This window comes from Muntiacus reevesi, chromosome 5, assembly GCF_963930625.1.
Source record: "Muntiacus reevesi chromosome 5, mMunRee1.1, whole genome shotgun sequence".
NCBI lineage: Eukaryota > Metazoa > Chordata > Mammalia > Artiodactyla > Cervidae > Muntiacus > Muntiacus reevesi.
In genome coordinates, this window is record NC_089253.1 from 53,571,282 (window position 1) to 53,593,473 (window position 22,192).

The window sequence follows — 22,192 nt, forward strand, 5'->3', positions numbered from 1 at the left end:
TAATGGAGCAGGGAAGGTGGGGCAGGGCCTCCGTGTGTGTGTGTGTGTGTGTGTGTGTGTGTGTGTGTGTGTGTGTGAGAGATGTGGAGGGGCATGGTGAGGGAGGAGGTGGCGGGGACAGCCAGACTAGTGGGTGTGAGACTGAGGGGCAGAAAGGCCCTTGGGGCTTAAAAGCCATTGCCCCGCCCAGGGCACCCTGGCAAGGCCACACATTTGAATTATTCTAACACCAGAAACCCACCCTGGTTTCAGGTTTCTCATCTGCGTGTCCCCAAGGCTGGCTGCAGCAGAGCCAAGGAGGCTTACTCCAGGGGGACCCCTCCTGGGGCCGAGGGCCTCCCTCACAGGGGTGCTCCCCTTTCCCCAGCAGGATCCTCCCTCACAGGGATGCTCCCTTCCCCCAGCAGGATCCTCCTTCACAGGGGTGCTCCCTTCCCCCAGCAGGATCCTCCCTCACAGGGGTGCTCCCTTCCCCCAGCAGGATGCTCCCTCACAGGGGTGCTCCCATCCCCCCGTAGGATCCTCCTGGACCCTCTTTGCTGCAGATGAGCTCTTCCATGCACGTGGCTGCCCTTCCTTACCTGAGTCTGATCCTGCTTCTCTGGACCCCGGGGCCATGGGTCCAGGGCCAAGAATTCCAGTTTGGGCCCTGCCGAGTAGAAGGCGTAGTTCTCCAGAAACTGTGGCAGGCCTTCTGGGCCATGAAGGACATCGTGGTGAGTGAAGTGTTGTTCTGGACCCAGCAGTGTCGTGGGGTGATTCTGGGTAGAGGAAAATATTTGATGATTACGGAGCCCTTTGCAGCTTCCTAGAAGGCAATGGCACCCCACTCCAGTACTCTTGCCTGGAAAATCCCATGGATGGAGGAGCCTGGTGGGCTGCAGTCCACGATGTCGCTAGGAGTTGTACACAACTGAGCGACTTCACTTTCACTTTTCACTTTCATGCACTGGAGAAGGCAATGGCAACCCATTCCAGTGTTCTTGCCTGCAGAATCCCAGGGATGGCAGAGCCTGGTGGGCTGCCATCTATGGGGTCGCACAGAGTCGGACACGACTGAGGCGACTTAGCAGCAGCAGCAATCATGTTCCTACCTAGGAGCTTAGTGAAGTCAGAGGTACCGTGGGTTCACATTTCCTTCTGCACTTGAGGAAACTGAGGCTCAGAAAGATGTGGCCAGTCTATAGGAAAAGAAACAGCCCACCAGGAATAAAGAAGGAAGCCTGATTCGTTTGAGCTTCATCTCTGTCCCAGGGTTACGTAAGCCTACCTAAGACCCACCAGAGTTTTCACCTACTGCTTTGCCAGCTCCTCCTAGTTTGTTCCCCCCTGCTGAGGCCTTGATTCAAGATTGAAAGAATGTTTAATTCTGAGTTGGAAAAGAAAGGTTAATGCATCCTGTGACACGTACTCCTTAAAGGACAATCCAGATGCAAGGCAGAATGAAGAAACTTGACAAGGCAGTCTGGGGAGAGAGGAGAATGCTGGACTGGGTCAGGACACCTCTGTGACCTTGACCTTGAAACCAATCCATACAGGCGCCTCCCCCCACTCCCACCCTATCAGTTTCCTTATTTGCACAATGAGGAGATAGGACAAAGGAGTTTTAAAGCTCCTCCTCTCAAGGATTCTTTGGCTGGAAACCCAAGAAGTGGCGGGCTGCAGGGGAAGCCTCGAGATGCAGCCTCCCCTGCCCTCCTTGGAAGATGGAACATTCTGCTCCTAGTGGTTCTTAAACAAAATGGGCGTATTTCTTGGTGCCTCAAGTGACCAAAGGAATCAAACAAGTCCCCCATCAAATCTCTAAGAACGCCTAGGATTCCATCTGCCCCCGGGAGGCCAGGATTCGTGATTTTCTGGAGCTGGAACCTTGTACCTCCACCCCAGGGGCCAGCTCAGCATGGCCCTCCCTGGGTCCCCCCTGTGGCCTCTGAGGTCGCACAGACTGGATAGATTGAAGGGTCTGGGCAAGCAGCATGTACTTGCAAGGTTGGCTTCTATACTGACCCCCAACCTGGAGACATCTGTCCTTTCTGTTCCCCAAGCAAGCTCAGGATAACATCACGAGTGTCCAGCTGCTGCGGAAAGAGGTTCTGCAGAACATCCCGGTAATCAGAAGCAGGGGAAGGGTGCTGTCTCCTCTGGGTGGCTGGTCTCCTGTGGGTGAGGCTGAGGGGTGCTCCAGGGGAGGCTGATAGAAGACTTCACTTCTGTCCCACACTGAGCCTGCACAGGTCAGGGCTGGGTGGTGAGCCGGAGGAGGAATACCTGGGCTGGTCTCCTCAGTATCCAGGGTATGTGAATACAGGATCTGAGGAGAGGGCGGGACTGAGGCTTGTAAACATCCGTCTCCATTTAGCCAGAGTCTCCATCAATCTGGATTTCTCTTCTGCTCTCACTGGTCCAGAGCCATCTGCTTAGGCCTCTTCCATGCCCCCACTTTCTTCTCACCCATCTAGGCAGTGAGCACAAACCACCCGGCTCTGATCCCTGAGAGACGCCGAGCTCCCCTCTGTGGCACCTCGGGGCCCAGGGTGCAATTCCTGTGCTCATGGACACTAGTTTTCTTTCTCTTTACTTCTTCTCCTTCTGAATCTTTACCCTGCCAAAGCTCAGCTAACCAAGAGGTGGTGCTTTTCAAGGCCCATCACTGCCCAGGGCTATTAGAGAGGCCATGGGTTGGAGAAGAAAGAAATCCAACCACCTGGGAGTCGGGGGTCCTGGGGGCCAGGCCTGGGCCTGCCACTTGACTGGCAGTGGGACCCTGGATGAGCACTTCCTTTCTAGGCCTGTGGGTCCTCTGGTCAAACAAAGATGTCTAAGGCCCTTTAAGACCTCCATTTCCTAGAGGATCCCGGCCTCCTCTGAGCTTACCTTGCCTCATGCGTCCATGGGTGGTTCATCGGGGTCTGAGTGGGCAGAGGCCTGGGCTTGGCAATGACCCCGCCACCCCCCAGGAGACTGAGAGCTGCCACCTCATCCATGCCCTGCTGAGGTTCTACGTGAACACCGTCTTCAAAAGCTACCGTGACAAGGCGGTTGAATTTGGGATCCTGAAGTCATTCTCAACTCTGGCCAACAACTTCTTTGTCATCATGTCAAAACTGCAAGCTAGTGTGAGTAGAACAAAGCTGGGACGGAGGTCCACAGGAGACGCTGTGCTTTCAGAAGACTCCTGTCCCCTTATCTGGCCCTGGCTTTTATTCCACGACAGGGAGCTGCAGGTGTCATGGAACAGGGCACAGGCTCTGGACTGGGTGTCCATTTGCAAGGTGGTCAGTCTTTTTTTGCAAACAATTAATCTTTTATTTATTTGAAATGCCTTTGAGAGAGAAATTGGGAGACCAAAAACAAAACAAAACAAAACAAAACTAAAACCCCAAAAGTGGTCAATCACTTTGGGCTTTGGTTTTCTTATCTATAAAATGCTGATAATCACTTGTACCTGGAAAGAGTGAAAGGAGGCAGTCTCCGTGGCACGGTGGGAGGTCAGCATTGGCTGCCTTGGGGATGTGAGATTTGGAGCTGCCCTCTTAGGCCTCAGGAGTCCCTCTGGTATTACTAGGAAAGAGTGGGAGAAGGCACCTCTGCTCCTATCTGACACTTGGCACAATTTGCTTTTTCTGTTACCCAGCAGGAAAAGATGCTTTCCACCCGCAAGACTGCACGCAGGCGATTTTTGCTGTTCCACCGAGCATTTAAACAGGTAATCAAGGCCGGGAACTGAGAGCTGCCCATCTGGAAGAAGACTACCCTGAACTGTTGCTCGAGGGTGCCTCAGGGACCTGATGTAGAATTCAATGTAGGGGACTCCACCCAGCTTGTCGCTGAGCCACCTGACTTAGCGGGAGCATAGCTATACTATAGCTGCATTAGTTACCATAAAATTTCCATAAACACTGCTAACGACATGGCCAATTTTTCTGCCAGTTTTCAAGTTAAAATGCTATTCTATTTCCCTACAAGATGATGTCACTAGCAAGGACATTCCAAAGTGACAGCTTTATGGGTACCTGAGGCGGGCAGTTGGTGAGTCAAAAGTGAGGGAGAAAGAAGGGAGAATCCCCAACCCCAACACACATCTGCAGTATTTTCCAGGATGCTCAAAGGGTTGAGTTTGTGAAAAAGAATTATGGGAATTATGTTGTCTTTTCCTAAATTAAGACAACAAAGAAAATTCCAATTTCATCCCCAGCTCCCTCCCCCAAACAATCCAATTTCAATTTTTTGAGGAAGAGATATACCAGTTTAAAAACAAATGGTGAAGAGCAATAACATAGAAGGGAAAGGGGCCACCCGGGTCTCAATTTCCTCATCTGCACAGTGGTCTCAGGTGGATGGAATCCACCCTGCACAGGGGTTCCGATGCCTCTTGTCAGGGACTCACGATGCTTTCCCCTTGCTCCTTATCTGCGGCCACTCACCAACCCATCTGTCCTCACCTCCAAAGCAGACAACATGCACGGAGAATGGCTGATGGGTGGGTGACTTTGTCAGAGGCCATCCTAAAGGGGTCACAGTCCATGATCTACAGTCGCACCAGGTTCAGGGGTCAGAAGGAAACCTATTCCTGTGGCTAACACGGCAGATCTTCAACTTTCCTTTCCCTTTAGTTGGACAGAGAAGCAGCTGTGACCAAAGCCTTTGGAGAAATGGACATTCTCTTGAGCTGGATGGAGAAATTCTACCAGCTCTGAAGGCCGAGACCAGGATACCCTCCTTCTGCTCCAAGTCATTTCAGACAAGGGTCCCTTCCCATGATGTCCTCTGGGCACTTCACACTCTTGACCACGGGTCCTGTTCTTCGCCCAAGCTTACGCCTTTATTCTTTAAGTGACCGCAACAACAGTCATGGAAGGTTCCCTTGGATGCTGTGAATAATCTACAAAGCAGATTCCTGTATTTATTACAACTCTATTTAATTCCCATCAGCGTCTTAACTGATGCTGTATTTATTTGTCAGACTGAAAGTTCTGTGAAAGCAGCAAGGACAGTGACCACGTTTCTCTGTTGTCCCCCACAATCCTCGCCACTGTGTGGGGTAGTGGATGGGTGCTTAATAAATTGGATTTTTAAAAACCTGTCTCTGAATTGCCGAGGAACAGTGAGGGATGTTGGGATATGAAGATGAACTTAAGGGCATGGAAATCACATGGTCATGACATCGGCAGGAACAGAGCGCTGGGGTGGGGGTGAGAGCACTGCTTTGAAACGCAAATGTTGAAAGATACAACGGAGAGGGGTGTCCAGCACAGAGCAGACTCCCCTCAACACCGCCCTTCCTGTCCACCCTTCCCACCCCACTCCCACCAGCCCTGCCCCTCGGGTGCTCCTTCTGGTCCTACTCATCTTAACTGTCCCCCACCTGGGGGTGCCCGTGTCAAGCTGACACTGCGGCTGCTGTCCTCATGCCTGGACGCACTGCCCCATCTGTGAGGACACTCCCTGCTCAAAAGGCAGGGACCTTGGGAGCCTTTGCTTCCTAGCACTGGACCAGTGCCCCATGAGGCTGAGTTGTGTGTCTGGGAAAGGCCCTCTTCTTAAAAGCAAGACTGCTCATCCTCTAGTCTCCAGCTCTGATTGAACTCTGATTTCAATCCAAAGAGACGGTGTCTGCCTAACTCTGCCCCCATTCAGAACACTTAAGAGGATGAATACATGTAGGACAGCTATCTTGGCTGTCTCTTCTTCCATGAGGTCATGTCCCTTCCTCTAGCAGGACAATGGGCCCTCCAGGAGTCCCAGATCACTGTCCTTGCCCACCTGGCCATAAGCCACTTGGACTGGAACAGACAGGAGGTGCATTTCTGAAAGCAGAGAGCTGTAATGGCTTTGGATAGCTCAAATAGACCAAGGCCAAGATAGATGCACACATTTCAGTGCTAGGCTATGGAGCAAGGATAAATAGATAACAAAAGCTGCTCCATTTCTAAGAGAGAGAAAACGCTGGAGTCAGGGTACTTACGTGGATCAAGGGATGAGGACTTAGAGAGGATATCCACATATGTCACTAACACTAACAAGGATGGTTCTGAAAATTTACAACCCTTCATCACATCCAAATAACCTGCCCTCACCATAGGACTCCAGAAGATCACTAGTAAGTGCCAGCCCTAAGACTGGGGCAAAGAGGTTCTCAGGGGTGTTTCATACCAAGGTCCCTTCCTAGCTCAGGGCTGAAGCATGTCTTCACAGGGCAGTCCAGGTACCTTCTGCTAGTGGGGAACTCAAGGTTGAGAAGGGCTTTCAAAGCAACAGCTATGCCTCCACTCCAGTCCAAGGCCATGTGGTCTAGAGCCAAGGGAGTAAGGACCCTGTGATCAAAAAGACTCTGCAAGTTCATAGCCTGTCACATGGCTCGGAAAGGAGGCAGGTGGCAACAGGGCAAATGCTCTGCATTCCCAGAGGCCACCTGAAAACCACCGGGGCCTCAAAAGTGTGTAAGGAGAGCTGGAGCGGGGGAGACTGACCCATGCTCAGGGCAAACAGGCAGGGATGAGACTTGAGGTGGGGTGCGGGAGGTCATGAGGGCTCTGAAAACAGATGGAGTGGGTGTTGGGAACCAGCAGACAGACAAAACTCATTGACACCAAGGTCTGGGCCCAGGGGCACAGCTGGAGAGGTGAGTCAGGCAGGGAACATTGATGTAGTCATCGGAATCCATGTCCTCACCCTTGGCAGCAGGCTGGTGGCAGAAGCTTACATATTCACAGTCGATCTTCAGAGATGGGACATGGGGCCAGGGAATTTCAGGTACCTGGGAACGACCAAAGAAGCATCATTGGGTTTGGGTAGGGTGACTGTAGTATCCACAGTGGGCAATGGTGGGGTGGGGTTTGCGGGGTGCACGTGGTTGCTGTCCTCCAGAAGACAAAACGCAGAGGTGGTTGAGTTCCATCAGGTGCTCAGCCCTGGGATTTTCAGGGTGGTGCCTCACGCTCTACATAACTGGAAAACACTTAGATCTAATACGGCAGGAAGTGTTTTAAATGGGGCTCAGACAAAAATCATGTGACTAAGCATGGGTCTGAAGGAGAACCAGCCGCCAGAAGAGTTTCCCCTCTGGATTAGACGATATGACTTGTGGAATAAATATGCATCTTCTCAGGGAATTATTCAGAAGGAGGATGAGTCATCTTCTGCACCTCCATAGGGCTTTCATTCCCTGGAGAGGCTGTGACGTGAAGGGACAGTGCATTCCAGGAAGGAGTGGGCGGTTAAAGGGGAGGAAGGTGGCAGGCTGTGGGGAGCTCCACTTCCCCGGAAAGAAACTTCAGGATCATCTGCCTTTGGGATGGATCAGTTCTCGGAGGGCAGGGCTATGCCATGACCCCAGCGTGGCATGACTATTGTGACATCCACCCAGGAAGGCTGCAGCAGGGACAGTCACATATCTTTAACACAACCACTGAGAACTGTAAGCTCAGCCCCTGCACAGAGCAGGCACTGAGTTAGCGCTCACCGAAAGGAGCTGTTCCCTTCTGTACTTTATCAGAGAGGGAATGGGCGGCAGCTTGCTTCAAAAATGTATTTCCCACTGCCTGTTACGGTTCATCATTTGAGACTGATCTGGCTTAACCATTTTTAAAAAGTCGCTCCCTGTGAAGGGTGACGTGGCAGCTCCCAGTCATTTATCATAGGCACCTTGTTGCGAACTTGTTTCATCAAGATTTTTTCTATCCCTGATAGCAGGAGCATGAATTTCAAGCAGGGAGGAAGGGTAAAATTTGAGCAAGGTACAGGCCCACATGAGGCCATGTGTGGTCACAGAACAGTTTCAGAGAAAAGGGCTCAGTTGACATGAGTTTGCGCCAACTCCGGGAGACAGTGAAGGACAGGGAAGACTGGCGTGCTGCAGTCCATAGGGTCACACAGAGTCAGATGTGACTTAGCGACTAGACCACAAAGGGTAGAGCTGACGGGCACTGCTGGGCCTACCTGTGCCACTGACAACTCCCCCAGCAGGGCTGAGCATGGGGCCTGATGGGGCAGAGCTGCTGCCTGCTCCCAGGCATCACTCTCCCCTTTTAAGCAAGACCCGCAGGGATACAGTTCTAAGCCTCCCTTGAAGGCCGGTGTGACCATGTGATTAAACTGTGCCCCGTGGTCCTCTGATAAATGACCAGGCTCCTGGTCTTAAAAAAGCAACTTTCTCTCTCTCCCTCCCACATGCTGGGATGCACACAAGGTGCTAGGGATTGAGCACCAACCACGGATGAGGCAAGACTCCAGGGGATGGCGGAGCAATAGGCAGAAGACATCTGAGGCACTGCATGACCCCATGGCTCAGGCCACCTCCTCCTGGCTCCGTCTTCACTTGTGAGGAAAACAGGCTTCCATCTTGTGAGCTCTGGGGTTTAGTGTTTGCTGCATCAGCTTAGCCTACACCCTAATTAAATCAGGGACATTTGCCACACTTAGTTTTCCTGGTTCTGGAAGCAATAATGTTTCTGCTACTGTGGATGCTTTAGAGGATAAAATGTTCTCTTCTTAACTGGGGAAGACAAAGGAGAATGAATAGTTTAACATTTTTTCACACACCTGCCAATGGCCATCAATAGAAAGATGAGAGAGAGAAAAAAAGATGAGTTCCCTGCTCCACACCTAGATTCCAAGAGGAATCTTTCTCACTCAGAGTGTTGAATCTTATCTTTACCGTTCATGGAATTCTCCAGGCCAGAATACTGGAGTGGGTAGGCTTTCCCTTCTCCAGGGGATCTTCCCAGCTGAGGGACTGAACCCAGGTCTCCCGCACTGCAGGCAGAGTCTTTACCACCTGGGCCACCAGGGAAGGCCAACTATGTCTCTAGGCCAGGCTTAATTGCCTTCAGTAAACAACCTCCTCTCAGCTTAGAGGCCTTACTAGAAAGTACTTCCTCAGATGAAACGGGGTAACTTCCACCCGCTTAAGACCCACTAGAAGCTTAATCTCTTACACAGGAAAGCCCTTCCCCAATCTGTACAGTCGTCATCTAGCATCCTACACTTAAGCTCCCATTTATCCCACGAGAAGTGCTTGGCCAGAAGCCAGGTAACAAACTCTACCGCAGTTGCTGGGTAGCCGTCTACCCGCACAGTCCAAGGAGGAAACGGATACTCACTCCCCGACGCAGGGACCGACAGCGGCTGAGTCCGCAGCTGTCGCGCGGGGCCACGCCCAGATCTGGGGCCGCCCTTTCGAGCTGCAGCTGCCAATCAGGGGCGGGGCGGGGCTTACCTGCGGCGGTGCGGGGCTAACCAGCGGCGGGCGGGGCTTACCCGCGGCTGGGGGTGGGGGAGCATTACCCACGGCGGGGCGGGGCTTACCTGCGACGGGGCGGGGCTTACCTGCAGCGGGGCGGAGGCTGCGGGCGCTCCGGGGCCTGGGGGCGGTGCCGCCCCTCCACCTGAAGGAGGCGGGGAGGGCGGCATGAGGGCGGGGCCCAGGGCCCAGGGCCCAGCCCCGCCCCCCCAGCTCTGCGGGGAGCCCCCGGGCGGTGGGCCCAGCTCCGCGCAGCGGTTGTCCTGGAGGCACCGGTCTCCCGGCTCGCACTCTGCTCCGCACGGTTTCTGCGGCTCCAGCTCGCGCGCCGGCCGCGGCCCCGCCCCACCCCCATCGCCCCGCTCCCGCCCCGCCGTCATCACCCCCGCCCCCACCCCACCTCAGGTCAGAGCACCCACAGATATTGCCAGATATTACATTATGCGTTGCCACGCATAATGAAGTTTATGCTCCATTCACAAAATCTATTTCTTCTCTCAATGACTAGGAATCCAAGGTCTTTTTGACATAATATAAAACATAAAGCAAAGGACAAATTCACTCAAATGAGCAATTCACTGCCTTTCTTTGAGCCTCCATTTCTTTAGAAAATGAAGCCGCAGTTTTTGCGGCTCCAGATCGCGCGTCAGCCCCGCCCCCGCCCCCGCCCCCCACCCCGCCTCGTCCCCCACGATCTCCCACCCCTCCCCCCACCCCACCCGACCCCGACCCCCACCCCACCCCGTCTCGTCCCCCACGACCCCCCCACCCCGCCCCAACCCCCTCGCCCCCACCCCACCCCTCCCGACCCCGACCTCCACGACCCCACCCCCCACCCCTCCAGCCGCGCCCCGCCCCCACCCCCCTCGCCCCCACCCCCCCCTCCCGACCCCGATCCCCACGGCCCCACACCCCCCACCCCTCCAGCCGCGCCCCGCCCCCAACCCCCTCGCCCCCTACCCCACCCCTCCAGACCCGTCTCGCGCCCCAACAAGCCGACCTTCTCCCACCAGCCTGCCCGCACGCCCAGCCCTGCCCTCCTCCCGCCTGCCCGCCGGCTCACCAGCCGCGTCCACCCCGCGGGGCCGCCGAGGGCAGGCGCTGTAGATATTGCTCGGGGTGCGCGGCCGCCGGCACACGCGCGGCCGCCGGGACAGGGCCGACTGGGAGGCGTCCAGCGTGCGCATCCTCACGGCCAGTCGGCGGACCCGCCTGGAGAGAGCTTCTCGACCAAGCCGCAGGGACAGAAAGAGGAAGGAGGGTGTCAGAGGCCCGCACTCGCCCAGTCTTACAGAAAACTAAAGACGGCCCCCTCCCCGCTGTTTGGCAGCGTCTGACCTGAGGGTGCCCCGCTCGGAAGTGGCACAGGCTGGCCTTCCCTGCAGGATCCGGGCCGCGCTCCCCACCGCCCCCATGTCCAGACCACCGAGCCGCATCCCAAGTCCCCCCAAACTCAGCGTGCCCATCCAAAGCTCCTGAGTGTCCTTGGGGGACCAGAGGGAGCTGGATGCTCTGGGCGCTCCGTCGCTGGGCCTGACCCACTCACCTTTCCGTCTTTGAACGATCCTTTTCACTAGCAGCCCCAGAAGCGCCAGGAGTATGAGACCCAGGATGGTGGGGATCAGGACGAAGACACCTTGGTCTTCCATCCCAGACACAGCGCCCGGGCCTTGGTTGGAGGCTCTGAGGGGAGGAGCGGGGAGCGGAAGGTAAGGTCAGAAAGGCGGGGGGGGGGGGGGGGGGGGGACGACTTAAGGTAGCACCACAGGGGCCAGCTTTTGAAGGCGGGTCACAGGTTTGTCCCTTTGATAAGACAATTCTCACTTCACCCCCTCCCCTCCCCTCCCCCCACCCCCTGCATGAAACCTGGATTAAAGTTCAAGTTTAGCTTCCTGGCTGTGTGATCTTGAATCAGTTTCCTAACTTCTCTGAGCCTCATTTCCCAGTAAGTGGTTACAGTAAAACCTGTTTCACAGAACAGTTTAAGGATGAAATAAAATAGTGGCTATAAAGACCTTAATGTAGCTGACCTAAGCAGCAATCAAAAGTCAGTTCCACTTCCAGCTCTCTGCACCTCAGTTTCTTCAGAAAATGATTGCAGATTTTTAATGAGTTAGTTTCTAATAACTATGAAAGAGAGGATGGTGCTCCCTTTGCCTAAAAGTTCTTCCCTCCATTTTCTCTACATGTTGAAATCTTACTTTCCTTCTTCATTACATAAGTCCTCGTTTTCTTCTCCAGTAGTGGTAAACTAGAATCAACTTTTTCTCTGTGTCACCACTTCCTCTGTTCATACCAGTTACAACACTTATCACAGTCAAGAGTAGTATTCGTAAAATAACACCTAGATATCGCCTGTTTTTAAACTTTTCTACATCTTCAGGACATAGCACAGTGCCTGGCATATAGTGCAGATTTAAGGACATGGTGGTTGAGTTAATCTGAATTCTTCTCCACTAGTAGGATGTTATGGTTTAATAGACTAGGAATCAGAAGTCCTGGTTCTGTTTGTAACCACTTTGCTCTCATGGGTTCAATTTCCTAATTGTAAGACCCAAATGATGTCAGAAATGCCTTTCTTCGCTCACGTTTGCCTATGTTTGTGTGTGCTTAATTGCTCAGCTGAGTCTGACTCTGCAACCCTATGGACTCTTTGCAACCCCATGGACTGTAGCCTACCAGGCGTCCATGGGATTTTCCAGGCAAGAATACTGGAGCAGGTTCCCATTTTCTCCTCCAGGGAATCTTCCTGACTCAGGGATAGAACCTGCATCTCCTGTCTCTTACATTGGCTGGCCAATTCTTTACCACTGAGCCACCTGGGAAGCCCCTTCTATTTGTTTTGGCAAAAAATAATTCGCCAGTATTACTGGTTTTCTTTGGAATCTGCTCTAATGCTGCCCCCTAGTGGTCTATAGCAGCACTTTCCTGGGCTGCACCCCATCCATTAGATGAGACCAGGCCAATAGAAATGTAGTCTGAGCCCCACACGTAACTTAAAATTTCCTAGTAGCCACGTTGAAAAAGTAAAAGGAAACACGCAAAAGTAATTTTTAAATTATTGATGGTTTAGTGGCTTATTTTATATTCATTTAGTTCTTCCCCATCAAAACAGATTTGCATAAATGTTGAATGACTGAAAGATCTTCGTCTCATCTCTACAAGATCACCTGCTGGAGCACTGATGTGTGTATTCTTGTTAATAGGACTAATGAGTTAATGTTGTAGCTATAACACTAGTATAGCTATAATTAATATAGCTATACTATCTTTCACAGTGACTTCTAGAGACAAAGCCAAGAAAGGTATCTGTTGGTAGACATTTTGGGGAGATGTTGGTAATCTCCTAACTCTAGTCTCCTTTGTCCAGTTTTAGCTCATCCTGGATGCTGGAGGCATCTTACCTCTGTCTGTGAAGCCAGGTTTGGTGGTTGTAGCTGGCCGTTTGGAGCCTGAGCAGCCCCTTCTGAGCTGAGGTTTTTGAGGTTGTGATGGATGGCAGGAAGATGGTGGGCTCAGCAGTTGTTACTGAAGATGCCCTGGAAACTCGGGGGCGGTGGGTGACAGAGGGGGTGGGGGAGGCCTGGTGTGCTTGAGGAGAGTCGGTCCTTTGAGCTGGTGTGGTTACTGCAGGACAGAGCAGGAAAAAGTGACCTTCCATATCCACACTCTAGTCTCCAGTAGCCTTGGGTCAACCATTTCTTTCCTGAACACATTCTTCCCTTTTAGGTAGACTACTTTTGTTCTTGCAATCCACATTGTCTGAAATGTCTTCTGAATATGCCATCTACACCTAGTCCCTTCTGTCTATATTTGCTTCAACCTCCATTTCCTACAGAAAGTCTTCCCTGGCTTCCCAGGCAGAAGAGCTTTCCCTTCTCTTAACCATGGAGGAAACTTGATTGTAGTTCAATTCCCACCCTGACTTGTATTTATGTGTTTGTCTCTTCTCCCCCATTCCACACCTGCCAGTCACAACCTTGGGTATATAATGAGCTCAGTGACATTATCCCCCTCAAGGGCCAGCAGAGTCCTCCTGTGTAACAATATTCAACTAATGGGAACATGTGAGGATACGGTGGAAACATTGTATGTCAAAATGCATTCAAGACAGAAAAGTGATAGAAGTATAGAAGTATCATAATTATTATTAATCTTATTGTCACAAAATAGAGCTGCTAAATTACTGTCTGCCATCAAATGGAACATAGCCCTATGGGGAGCAGAAGGCAGGAGGACTTCTGGCTGGGAAGCGTCTGCCTAGTCATGGTTTCCTAGTCATTCAGAGAAGAGCTAGATTTTGTGAATGGAGCATAACTTCATTCATTATGCTCGGCGCCACCTGGCGGTGATGCGTAAGTACTGCAACTAGTGCCAAGTGACTGAGGGATGGGCTGGAAAGTCTTGGGATGCAGATCTCAAGCAGGGTCCCTCTCCCAAGACAGGGAAATACAAATGTGAGACTCAGCTCTGCTCTGCCAACCACTGTATGAACTGAACACATATCCCCTCGTCCACTTTCACAATAGCATAGAATTTCCCCCACTTCCCTTGCCCTAGCTTTGGGGAACTAACCTTTGGATATGAATTCTAAAGAACTGGCATGTGCAGGCATCTGGAACCAAGGAGGCATGTGCATTTGTAGAAATCTATGAAACCATGCTGGAGGCTCAGGCGTCGGTGCTTCTTCCCAGGATGGCTCATAAACTACCAAAGGCAAGAGAAGCCCATTGGTGGTCTCCGGCGTCAGCCTGAGGCCTGGGGGAGGGACTGCTGGCCTGAGTTGATGCTGACTCAGCCAGGGTAGACGGCAATAAGGGGATGCAGACGTGGTGCCCACGAGAGAAGCAGAAAAGTAACTGGGCTGGGGTCTTCCCTGGAAAAAAATCCTCTTTCACCCTAACGCAGTGGGCATTCTCTGCAGAATCAGAGAGCATTGGGAACCTAGATTATTGAGTGAGTACCGTGTATGTCTGAGGAAGTCAGTGGAGAAAGAAAGGAGAAAGGTGGGATTCTGGAGCGACAAGGAAAGGATCGTATAAAGTAACAAATTGGCCATCAACTGTGGCTTGAGAAATGATTGTCCTTGCTTTACATTTATCCCTGATATTTCTCATGGGACAATTATGGGGCTGCTTATATCCTTTTGCTTCCAGTTTCCTCCAGTCTCAGCGCCTCTCCTCAATTTCACCCCCACCCCCCACTTGGCTCATGACCCGGGAAGGGTGGGTGTGGTGCCAGGGGGGTGTACCGATCCTGTTCCTCTCTTACGGCTTGGATAGAGAATCTGGTGGATCATGAAGTTCAGTGACTCTATGCGGTTACAGCCCCATGGATCCCAGTTTCTACTGGACTAGCTAGTAGGGCAGCAGCGTTAGGGTGTGGGGACTGCTGCGGCCCTATGCTTGTCCCAGCCTTCCCAAGTGGCAACGTTTCCTGGGTGTCCTGATTCTCCATCGAGTGGGGCACCTACCGCTGTGAACAGTCAGGGTGATCTGCTGGGTCTTGCCTTGGTCTGTGTTCAGGCCCACCCCACAGGCATAGACCCCACTGTCACTCTTGGCCAGCTCTGTCATCTCCACCAGGAACAGATTCCTGTCTGGATGCTGCTCCAAGGTGACTCGGTGCTTGAATTCTTCTCTGACGAATTTGCTGTTGGACACCACGGTGGTGCATCTTCCAGACTCGCCAATGGTCCGGCACAGATATATCCTCACATGCGTTTCAGGAAGTGGGCACTCGATGGTAATTGACCCTCCCAGCATTCCCTCCATCTTTACTTCTGGAAGGACCTTCAGGGCTCCGACTACTGCAGGAAGCGGGAGTTAGTGAGAGGAAGCCCCATCCCCAGCCATGTCCCCAATACAGCCCTGTTTCCAACCTGGGCCCCAGCGCAACCTCAAACTCATCCCTGCATCCAGCTCCATCCCCGTGAGCAGCCCTGCGCCTCCCTGATGTCTAGCCCAGCTGCACCCTCAGCCTCTTTCCATCCTCAACCCTGTTAACTGCCTTGGTCCATCCCTAGCTCGACGCCCGAGGCTCAGTCTCTCCCCAGCCCAAGACATCATGTAGCCCTCTGGCTTATCATCAAACCTGAACTTCTATGGACCCAGACACCAACCCCCCGAGAATCTAGTAAAAATTTTCCACCCCACTCCAGGGGAGGTGCCATGGTGAACCACCCCCCCCACCGCCGCCAACCAGCACATGACCCCCGAGTGACTTCACTGTGGTGCCTCCTGGCATGGTGAAATTCACTGCAACAGGTTTTTCTGTCTAGTTTTGTTTCGCTTGGATCCATCCAACCAAAACAACTCTTTCCCCTCCAGTTGTTTTTTTAATTCAATCATTAACAGGTATCTATTGAATCACGTTCATGTGACAAGCTAGCTGACATCTCTCCCTCACAGGATGAGTCACTTGCTGAGTGATACAAATCGATGGCAAAGTGTAATAAATCCCATGGCGTGGATACACAGGGATCCTTGGAAGCAGCAAGCAAAGTGCCTGATCCAGGCTGCCATGGAGGAAGGCTTTCTGGCAGAAGGGACGTGTAAGCTGTGGCCTGAAGGATTGGGTGTGGAGGGCTAAGAGAATGATGGTCATCCTCACTGAAGGAGGGAATACAGAGGGAAACAAGAGTGTGTTTGAGCGTGTGCACACCTGGTGTGTGCCTTGGGGCTGGTGTGGAGCAGGGAGGAGTGGAAAGTGTGGTTCCTGAGTCCCTGACATCAGTAAGCTTATGCGCGGTGGAGAGAAGGTGGGTCTAAGCTGGAGAACAGGGTAAGGCTGGCTATGATTGTCAACTAAGTGGGTCCAACAAGCGTCCGTATATTTCTGGGAAGATGATTCAGAGGATGGAGTGTGTGTGTTGGGGGGGAATGGGGTGAAGGAGAAACCCTTCTAGACAGTGAGAATTCGCCCCATAAAGCCTAAGAGATGAGAGAGGCCATGGCGCATTCATGGGGAGGTGGGGTTGTTCACAAGCTTCCGGAAATTCATCTGCAGAGCACACATTTAGAATCGCTTCATGGTGTCAGGGGAAGAAGTGGGGCTGCAGGCTTCTAAATGTGCTGAGGAGGACATTCTGCGGGGAGGGAAGGATGGGGATACCCAGAGAGAGGAGGAAATAACTGTGAGAGCATGAGACAGGGTGCAGGAGGCTAGAGAAGGACTAGCAGGGGAGCGTTCACGGGAGTTCGTTAGCATCTGGATGTGCAGCTGGTGAGCACAGAAGGGAGGAGCAGAGGGGGCTGCCAGACACGTGTGAGCTGATGCGAAAGCCCTCACGCCCATCACCCACCTCTGCTTTAAACACCCTGGAAATGGAGATGAGGGAGGCAGCCCTGTGACTGGAACATGCCAACGGAAGGGTGACCCGTTCAAAGGACAAAGACCCAACCAAGGGGCTGGGGGAATCCCCCATGTGTCCAGAGGGACCACACACACCTGTGTGCAAAGCTCGGCACCTGAGAGGGAGCATGCAAACATTTCCAGACCAACTCAGCCAGAAAAGGGTACGCCGGCTGCCTCCTCAAGGGTAAGGCGCTGTAAAATGGGCAGAGGCAAGGCAGAGCCGAGAGGGGTCATGACATGCGCGGACACTTCCAGCGGCCTCTCTCTACCCTGGGGGCACTGCGGGTCACCCTCTGGCTTGCCCAGGTCCTATGTTATGGACTGTATGTTTGTATTGCCCAAAACTCATGTGTTGAAGCTCCTGTGTAAGAGTGGGGCCTTTGGAGGCAGGGAGGGTTAGATGAGGTTATGGGGCTGCAGCCCTCAAAATGAGGTCAGTGTCCTTATTCTATTCACACAGGAGCACAGGAGCACAGAGGGAGATGGTAGCCTTCTGCAAACCAGGAAGAGGGCCCTCGCAAAAACCGTATCTGCCAGCACCCTGATCTGGGACTTCTGGTTTCCTGAACTGTGAGAAATAAATGTCTATTATGGAAGCCACGCGATCTATGACACTTTGTTACAGCAACCAGTGCTGACTGGGACGTCCTTAGTGTGCAAACTTTGGATGGATGAAGCACAAGGACAGCTGCTGGGTTCACGGAGTTCTGGTCCCAGGGAAGCATTAATGGGCAAGGTGAAAATGACCAGATTCTGCTCTCCTTGGAGTTCATAATAGCTTCTAACCACAAGCAGACTTCCCAAATAGAAAAAAAGATGGATACAACCTCCATTTGGAGGTTTAGAACTTAGGCACAGTATACATAAGACTCCTGTGGAGGAACTTGCTAGGATGCAGATGACCTGGTCCTGCCCTTCAGCAAGGTGATTATATCTGCTTAGAATGGGTGAGTATATCTGCTTATGAATCTGCATTTTTAGGTAAGCAACCCAGGTGCCCTTGAATTTTTGCAATTTTGAGCCCCATGATTACATTTCCAGATGATTCCAGGGAAGGAAGGGAGGAGTAGAAGTAGATATAAAGGAATCAATCTGTTTAATATTGATGGTTTAGAGAAACTGTGATGTGTCATTAATCTCTGAATCAGTGATTTGATTTTCAGTGGTGATGGTAGGGGAGAGGGATATATGTGGTATAAAAAGTCACTCTCAATATGTAATTGGATATAAATATATGTTTGAAATGGGCTTCCCTGGTAGCTCAGCTGGTAAAGAATCCAACTGCAATGCAGGTGACCCCGGTTCGATTCCTGGGTCAGGAGGATCCTCTGGAGAAGGGACAGGCTACCCACTCTAGTATTCTCGGGCTTCCCTGGTGGCTCAGTTGGTAATGAATCCACCTGCAACGGGGAAGACCTGAGTTCCATCCCTGGGTTGGGAAGATCCCCTGGAGGAGTGCATGGCAACCCACTCAACCCACTCCAGTATTCTTGCCTGGAGAATCCCCATGGACAGAGGAGCCTGGCAGGCTACAGTTCATGGGGTTGCAAAGAGTCAGACATGACTGAACAGCTAAGTACAGCACAGCATATGTTTGAAACATGGAAAACAATCTTATTTTTGTAATACAAAATAAGGTTTAGGCCCCAAGGCCTTGGCTGTGGTTGTGCTCTGGGAATAGACTGGATTCTGCATGGTGGTGATTTTCTAGGCAGGAGAGGTGATGAGTACCCTATCGACTCCAGTCACAGCAGGATCTCTGGAAGAAGGAAGCTGACCTGAGAACTTTACGTTTATTAGATGGAGCAGGGCTCTTAAAAAAAAAAAAGATGAGAAGCATCCCAAGCGGCTTCCCACTTCTGCTCACACTGACTCATGCATGTCCAGGCCTGCTGTCTGCCCTGGTCCAGTTGCTGTGAAAGGAGTATCTGCTGTCTCTCAAAAGCCAGTCCTTTCCCCTGTCTCCTGAGTCCATCTCCTGAGTCCTCTCCTGCAATCACCCCCTTTCTCTGCCTGCCTCGCTGGTTCCTCTCTTCCAGCATCAACACAGCTCACGCATATGCCCTGATGATAATGCCCATATTGGAAAACCCCTCAGCCGACACTCCCCCTCCCCTTCAGCTGCAACCACCCCTCTCCTGTTCTCTTTCTCAAAACCACTGAATCCAACCCCACGTCTCCTAGTTCCTTTTCCACCTACATCTGTCAGAATTTTGTCTCCAATATTCCACTGATACTGCGCCAGTCAAGGTCGCCAAAACTTTCCTTGTTGCCACGTTGGATGGTCACTTCTTTGTCTTCTTTTTTTTCTCATCCTATTGGCAGCATTTGGTGGGATAGAGCCTTCCTGCCTGGAAATTCTTTCTTGGCTTCCCTGACATCACTCTCTCAGTGGCTGTTTTTCGCCATCTCCTTACTTCTCCTTCTCTGTTCACTTACTTCTCTTCCTCACTTACTTCTTTGCCTCCTTCCTTATGCACGGCTCCTCCTTTCTCAGTTCTGCGCCACCCCAGGGCCTGGCCCTGGGCCTGTCCTCTTCTCTGTTCCCCTGGGTCTCCCCCCAGGAACTCGCTGACTCCCATGGCCTTTGGTGCCAACTCTGTGTAGATCTCAGCACTGCGTGCATCTCCAGCTTTGTCTGTACCTCTGAGCTCCAGACTTGCCTTTTGGGTCCCTCCACTTGGATTTAGCTCAGACATCTAAGATATATTTCACACTTACAGTGGTATAAGGAAAAAAAAAAACAACTCTTGATTTCTCCTCCAAATCCTGTTGCTTTATAAGCTCTTCTTATTTCCGAAAAAAGCGTCAACATCCATCCAAGTGCTGAAGCCCCAGAGTCACCCTCATATTAAAGAATTAAGGGTAAGTTTTAGGTGTGTGTATGTGTAGTCTGTCACAGCATCAAGTGTGTGCATTCTTACTATTATAGGTCAAGATAAAAATGGTTTGAAAGCCTACATCCTACCCTACTGCCTTGCTTTACTGTGGACCTCCACCTCAGGCCCCAAGTGATGTGGCCTGTAGTTCGTGCCTCATGCACTGGGTTCTGGGACCAGGACCACCACCATATTTGCAGGACCTGGGGCAGGAATACAAATAAAACCTAAATATCATAGTCTGAATAGTTTAAAGTTAATCACCAGGCTAATAAACTGTTGCTATTGTTAAGTTGCTCAATCGTGTCCGACTCTTTGCAACTCCACGGACTGCTGCCCACCAGGCTCCTCCATCCCCGGGACTCCAACATCTTGACAAATTTACACACTCCTGGGATGTCCATTCCCACACATGCTGTGCAGGGGAAAATGGCCCCACGTTTTCTGCCTCCAGCTTCTGGCCCCTGTCCCTTCAGTTCTCATCCCTAGCCCCTGCCCACTCCACAACAGTCCTGGCATATACATGGTGGATGACCCAGCTTGCATGTATAAACTCCATCTCCTTCCCAAACAGCCACCTGAAGCCACCCTTTTACAGGCCAGGAGACAACCCTAGGATAGAAGACCCAGGGTAGTGTTGCAGAGTTGCCGAAGGTGGATTCAGAGTCACTTGGACAGGGAATTTGAGGTCTAGCAGAGGGCGTGTGAATGTGGGCTTGGGGTAAGCACATCCTTTCGGGTCTTGAACTCCTCACCCCATGGGGACTGGCACCAGTGGAGAAGAACGAAGCCCAGAGCAAGGACCCTTCTGGAAGAATAATCATGTTGCTCTGGACAGACTGCTGGACCACAATGCAGGTACCCTTCACTTCTAGACATCCCCCACTTTCACCCAATCGCTCTTCCCTCTCAAGCCTAAGTTTGGTTAACCATCCACTGTGCTCACCCATGTCCTACTACCTGTCACAGAGTCTATTTCATTAAAACTTCATTCCTTTGGGCTTTTAGGGACTTCCAACATTTGACTCAAACATTTGCCTTTCTTCAAAACTCCAGCCATCACAAAGAAAGCAAGTATGAATAAACAACTACTCTGACCCCCAAAAAACTTACCACTGAATCAATAACATATTGAGGTTCAAGAGAAGGGGCTCTGGAAAGTGTAGAGACGGAGGTGGAGGTTGAGATGGGCTTGAAGGGCCGCATCAGTGGTGGAGGTGAAGGGAAGGGTGTTCCTGGCAGAAGGGACGGCAGGAGCAAGGGCGTGGTGGCAGGGAAGTCCAGCACAGCTGCAGCGAGCTCTGCTGGCTGGAGGTTAGGAAGGTCCTGGGGAGAATGATAAGCTCAGCGTGTAAAAGCGGAGGTCAAGGAAGGAGTTGGTACTTCAGGAGTTTGGTTCAGTTGGCAGTAGGAGGTGTGGAAGGTTGTAGGGAAGGATGATGTTATGATCAGAGGCAAGAAGTAGCACGGTGGATCTGGAGCCACAGGCTGTCGGGTTGCAGAAAGTAGAGGTAGTTAAGAGCTGCTCCTTTGTTCCTTTTCTTTTCACTCCTCTGTTCTGTCTCTAGCAGAGGCTGCTATTTCTTCTTATCCTGGTAAGTGTGAATCTAGAAACTACACGAATTGGCCATCAGTTGGGTCAAAGTCTAGTTGCAGGTTAATGGGGAGAGGTGGGTAAAAAGCTATTTTGGCATTTTGCAGCTGATATCATAGATAGTGAAGAGAGAGTAGCTGATTTAGGTGGTGACCAGTGAGAAATCTGAGGTTAGGTGTCAGGCTGGTTGTATTTCTGTCCTTGATGAGATGTGGAAGTGCAGGGTGCCCAAGAGATGGTTGTAAATCAAGATATGAAGCTCTGGAAATGAAAGTGTTAGCCACTCAGTCGTGTCCGACTCTTTATGACCCCATGGACTGTAGCCCATCAGGCTCCTCTGTCCACGGGATTCTCCAGGCAAGAATACCGGAGTGGGTTGCCATTTCCTTCTCCAGGGGATCTTCCCGACCCAGGGATCAAACCCAGACCTCCCGCATTGCAGGCAGATTCTTTACCGTTTGAGCTACCTGGGAAAGTAGGCCTGCCAAATGGGCCAGGGAGTCTTCGACTGGAACTTTGAAAATTCAGGAGATAAGAGAACCAAAGGAAGAATGTAGAGGTAAGAAGAGAGAACGTTGGAGGCACTTGCCTTTAAATCCCAGATTAGCAGGCTGACAGACCGGGGAGAGGGGACACCTTCAGCCTGTGAGTCAACACCTGAGGGGCAGGAGGCATGTCTGGAGAGGAGGGAGGGCTGCTAGCTGGGAGCTGGGAGGGCTTGCACCCTTGTCCTGCCCCAGGTACTGGTTTACAACTAAATTCATCCAGAAGCTTCAGAGCTGGAGATGCCCAACCACTCCCCTACTGTGACCGATTCAGTCCTCGTATGGCATCCAAGGTTTTTCCAGAGTACTTACCTGGAAGGAAGTAAAGCGCCCAAAGCCACAGGTCCATGGCTCCTTCCAGAGCAAGGTCCCATCCAAGGGCACCCAAAGAGGGGGATAGAGGCCCGCTGCTCACCCAGGAGCCCTGCACCGTCTGATGCTTGAAAGAGATTTCTGGGCCCCCACGAGGAGTAGGGCTCGGAAATGAGGAAATGACAACTTATCTTGTTTGCTTACTAGTTTTAGACTGAAAAAGAAAATACTGGCAAACCGCAGAGGAAGTCAGGAACTGAGAAAA

General features: G+C 51.8%; 2 protein-coding genes across 5 annotated transcripts; one reads left to right on the forward strand and one right to left on the reverse strand.

Annotated features, from left to right (window-relative positions):
• Positions 1 to 545: 545 nt before the first annotated feature.
• On the forward strand, positions 546 to 4,703 carry IL24 (interleukin 24). Its single transcript, XM_065936699.1, has 5 exons — positions 546 to 720; positions 2,050 to 2,108; positions 2,958 to 3,116; positions 3,635 to 3,706; positions 4,614 to 4,703. The coding sequence occupies exons 1-5, from the start codon at positions 546 to 548 to the stop codon at positions 4,695 to 4,697; spliced, it is 549 nt and encodes a 182-aa protein (XP_065792771.1). The 3' UTR covers positions 4,698 to 4,703.
• A 1,877-nt stretch (positions 4,704 to 6,580) lies between these two features.
• FCMR (Fc mu receptor) lies at positions 6,581 to 22,032 on the reverse strand. Of its 4 annotated transcripts, XM_065936695.1 has the most exons (8): positions 21,928 to 22,032; positions 14,715 to 15,050; positions 13,817 to 13,948; positions 12,646 to 12,868; positions 10,788 to 10,924; positions 10,305 to 10,463; positions 9,328 to 9,386; positions 6,581 to 6,757 (listed from the first exon to the last, which is right to left on the reverse strand). In XM_065936695.1, exons 1-8 carry the CDS (start codon positions 21,962 to 21,964, stop codon positions 6,581 to 6,583), a joined length of 1,260 nt encoding a protein of 419 aa, XP_065792767.1. In that variant the 5' UTR covers positions 21,965 to 22,032. The 4 variants fall into 4 exon arrangements, with proteins under 4 accessions (XP_065792767.1, XP_065792768.1, XP_065792769.1 ...); XM_065936696.1 differs by lacking the exon at positions 10,788 to 10,924 and having other exon boundaries at positions 10,305 to 10,453; XM_065936697.1 differs by lacking the exon at positions 10,305 to 10,463.
• Between the last annotated feature and the right edge of the window lie 160 nt (positions 22,033 to 22,192).

What these genes read in the sequence shown, in the direction of transcription:
- IL24 (XM_065936699.1), top strand. Translation starts at nt 546, where the DNA reads ATGAGCTCTTCCATGCACGTGGCTGCCCTTCCTTACCTGAGTCTGATC. An exon ending in CATGAAGGACATCGTGGTGA is followed by an intron (nt 721 to 2,049) that starts GTGAAGTGTTGT and finishes TCCCCAAGCAAG; the next exon opens with CTCAGGATAACATCACGAGT. An exon ending in AGGTTCTGCAGAACATCCCG is followed by an intron (nt 2,109 to 2,957) that starts GTAATCAGAAGC and finishes GCCACCCCCCAG; the next exon opens with GAGACTGAGAGCTGCCACCT.
- FCMR (XM_065936695.1), bottom strand. Translation starts at nt 21,964, where the DNA reads ATGGACCTGTGGCTTTGGGCGCTTTACTTCCTTCCAG. An exon ending in CACCCTGACTGTTCACAGCG is followed by an intron (nt 13,949 to 14,714) that starts GTAGGTGCCCCA and finishes TGCCTTTGGTAG; the next exon opens with TTTATGAGCCATCCTGGGAA. An exon ending in GATCGTTCAAAGACGGAAAG is followed by an intron (nt 10,464 to 10,787) that starts GTGAGTGGGTCA and finishes TTGGTCGAGAAG; the next exon opens with CTCTCTCCAGGCGGGTCCGC.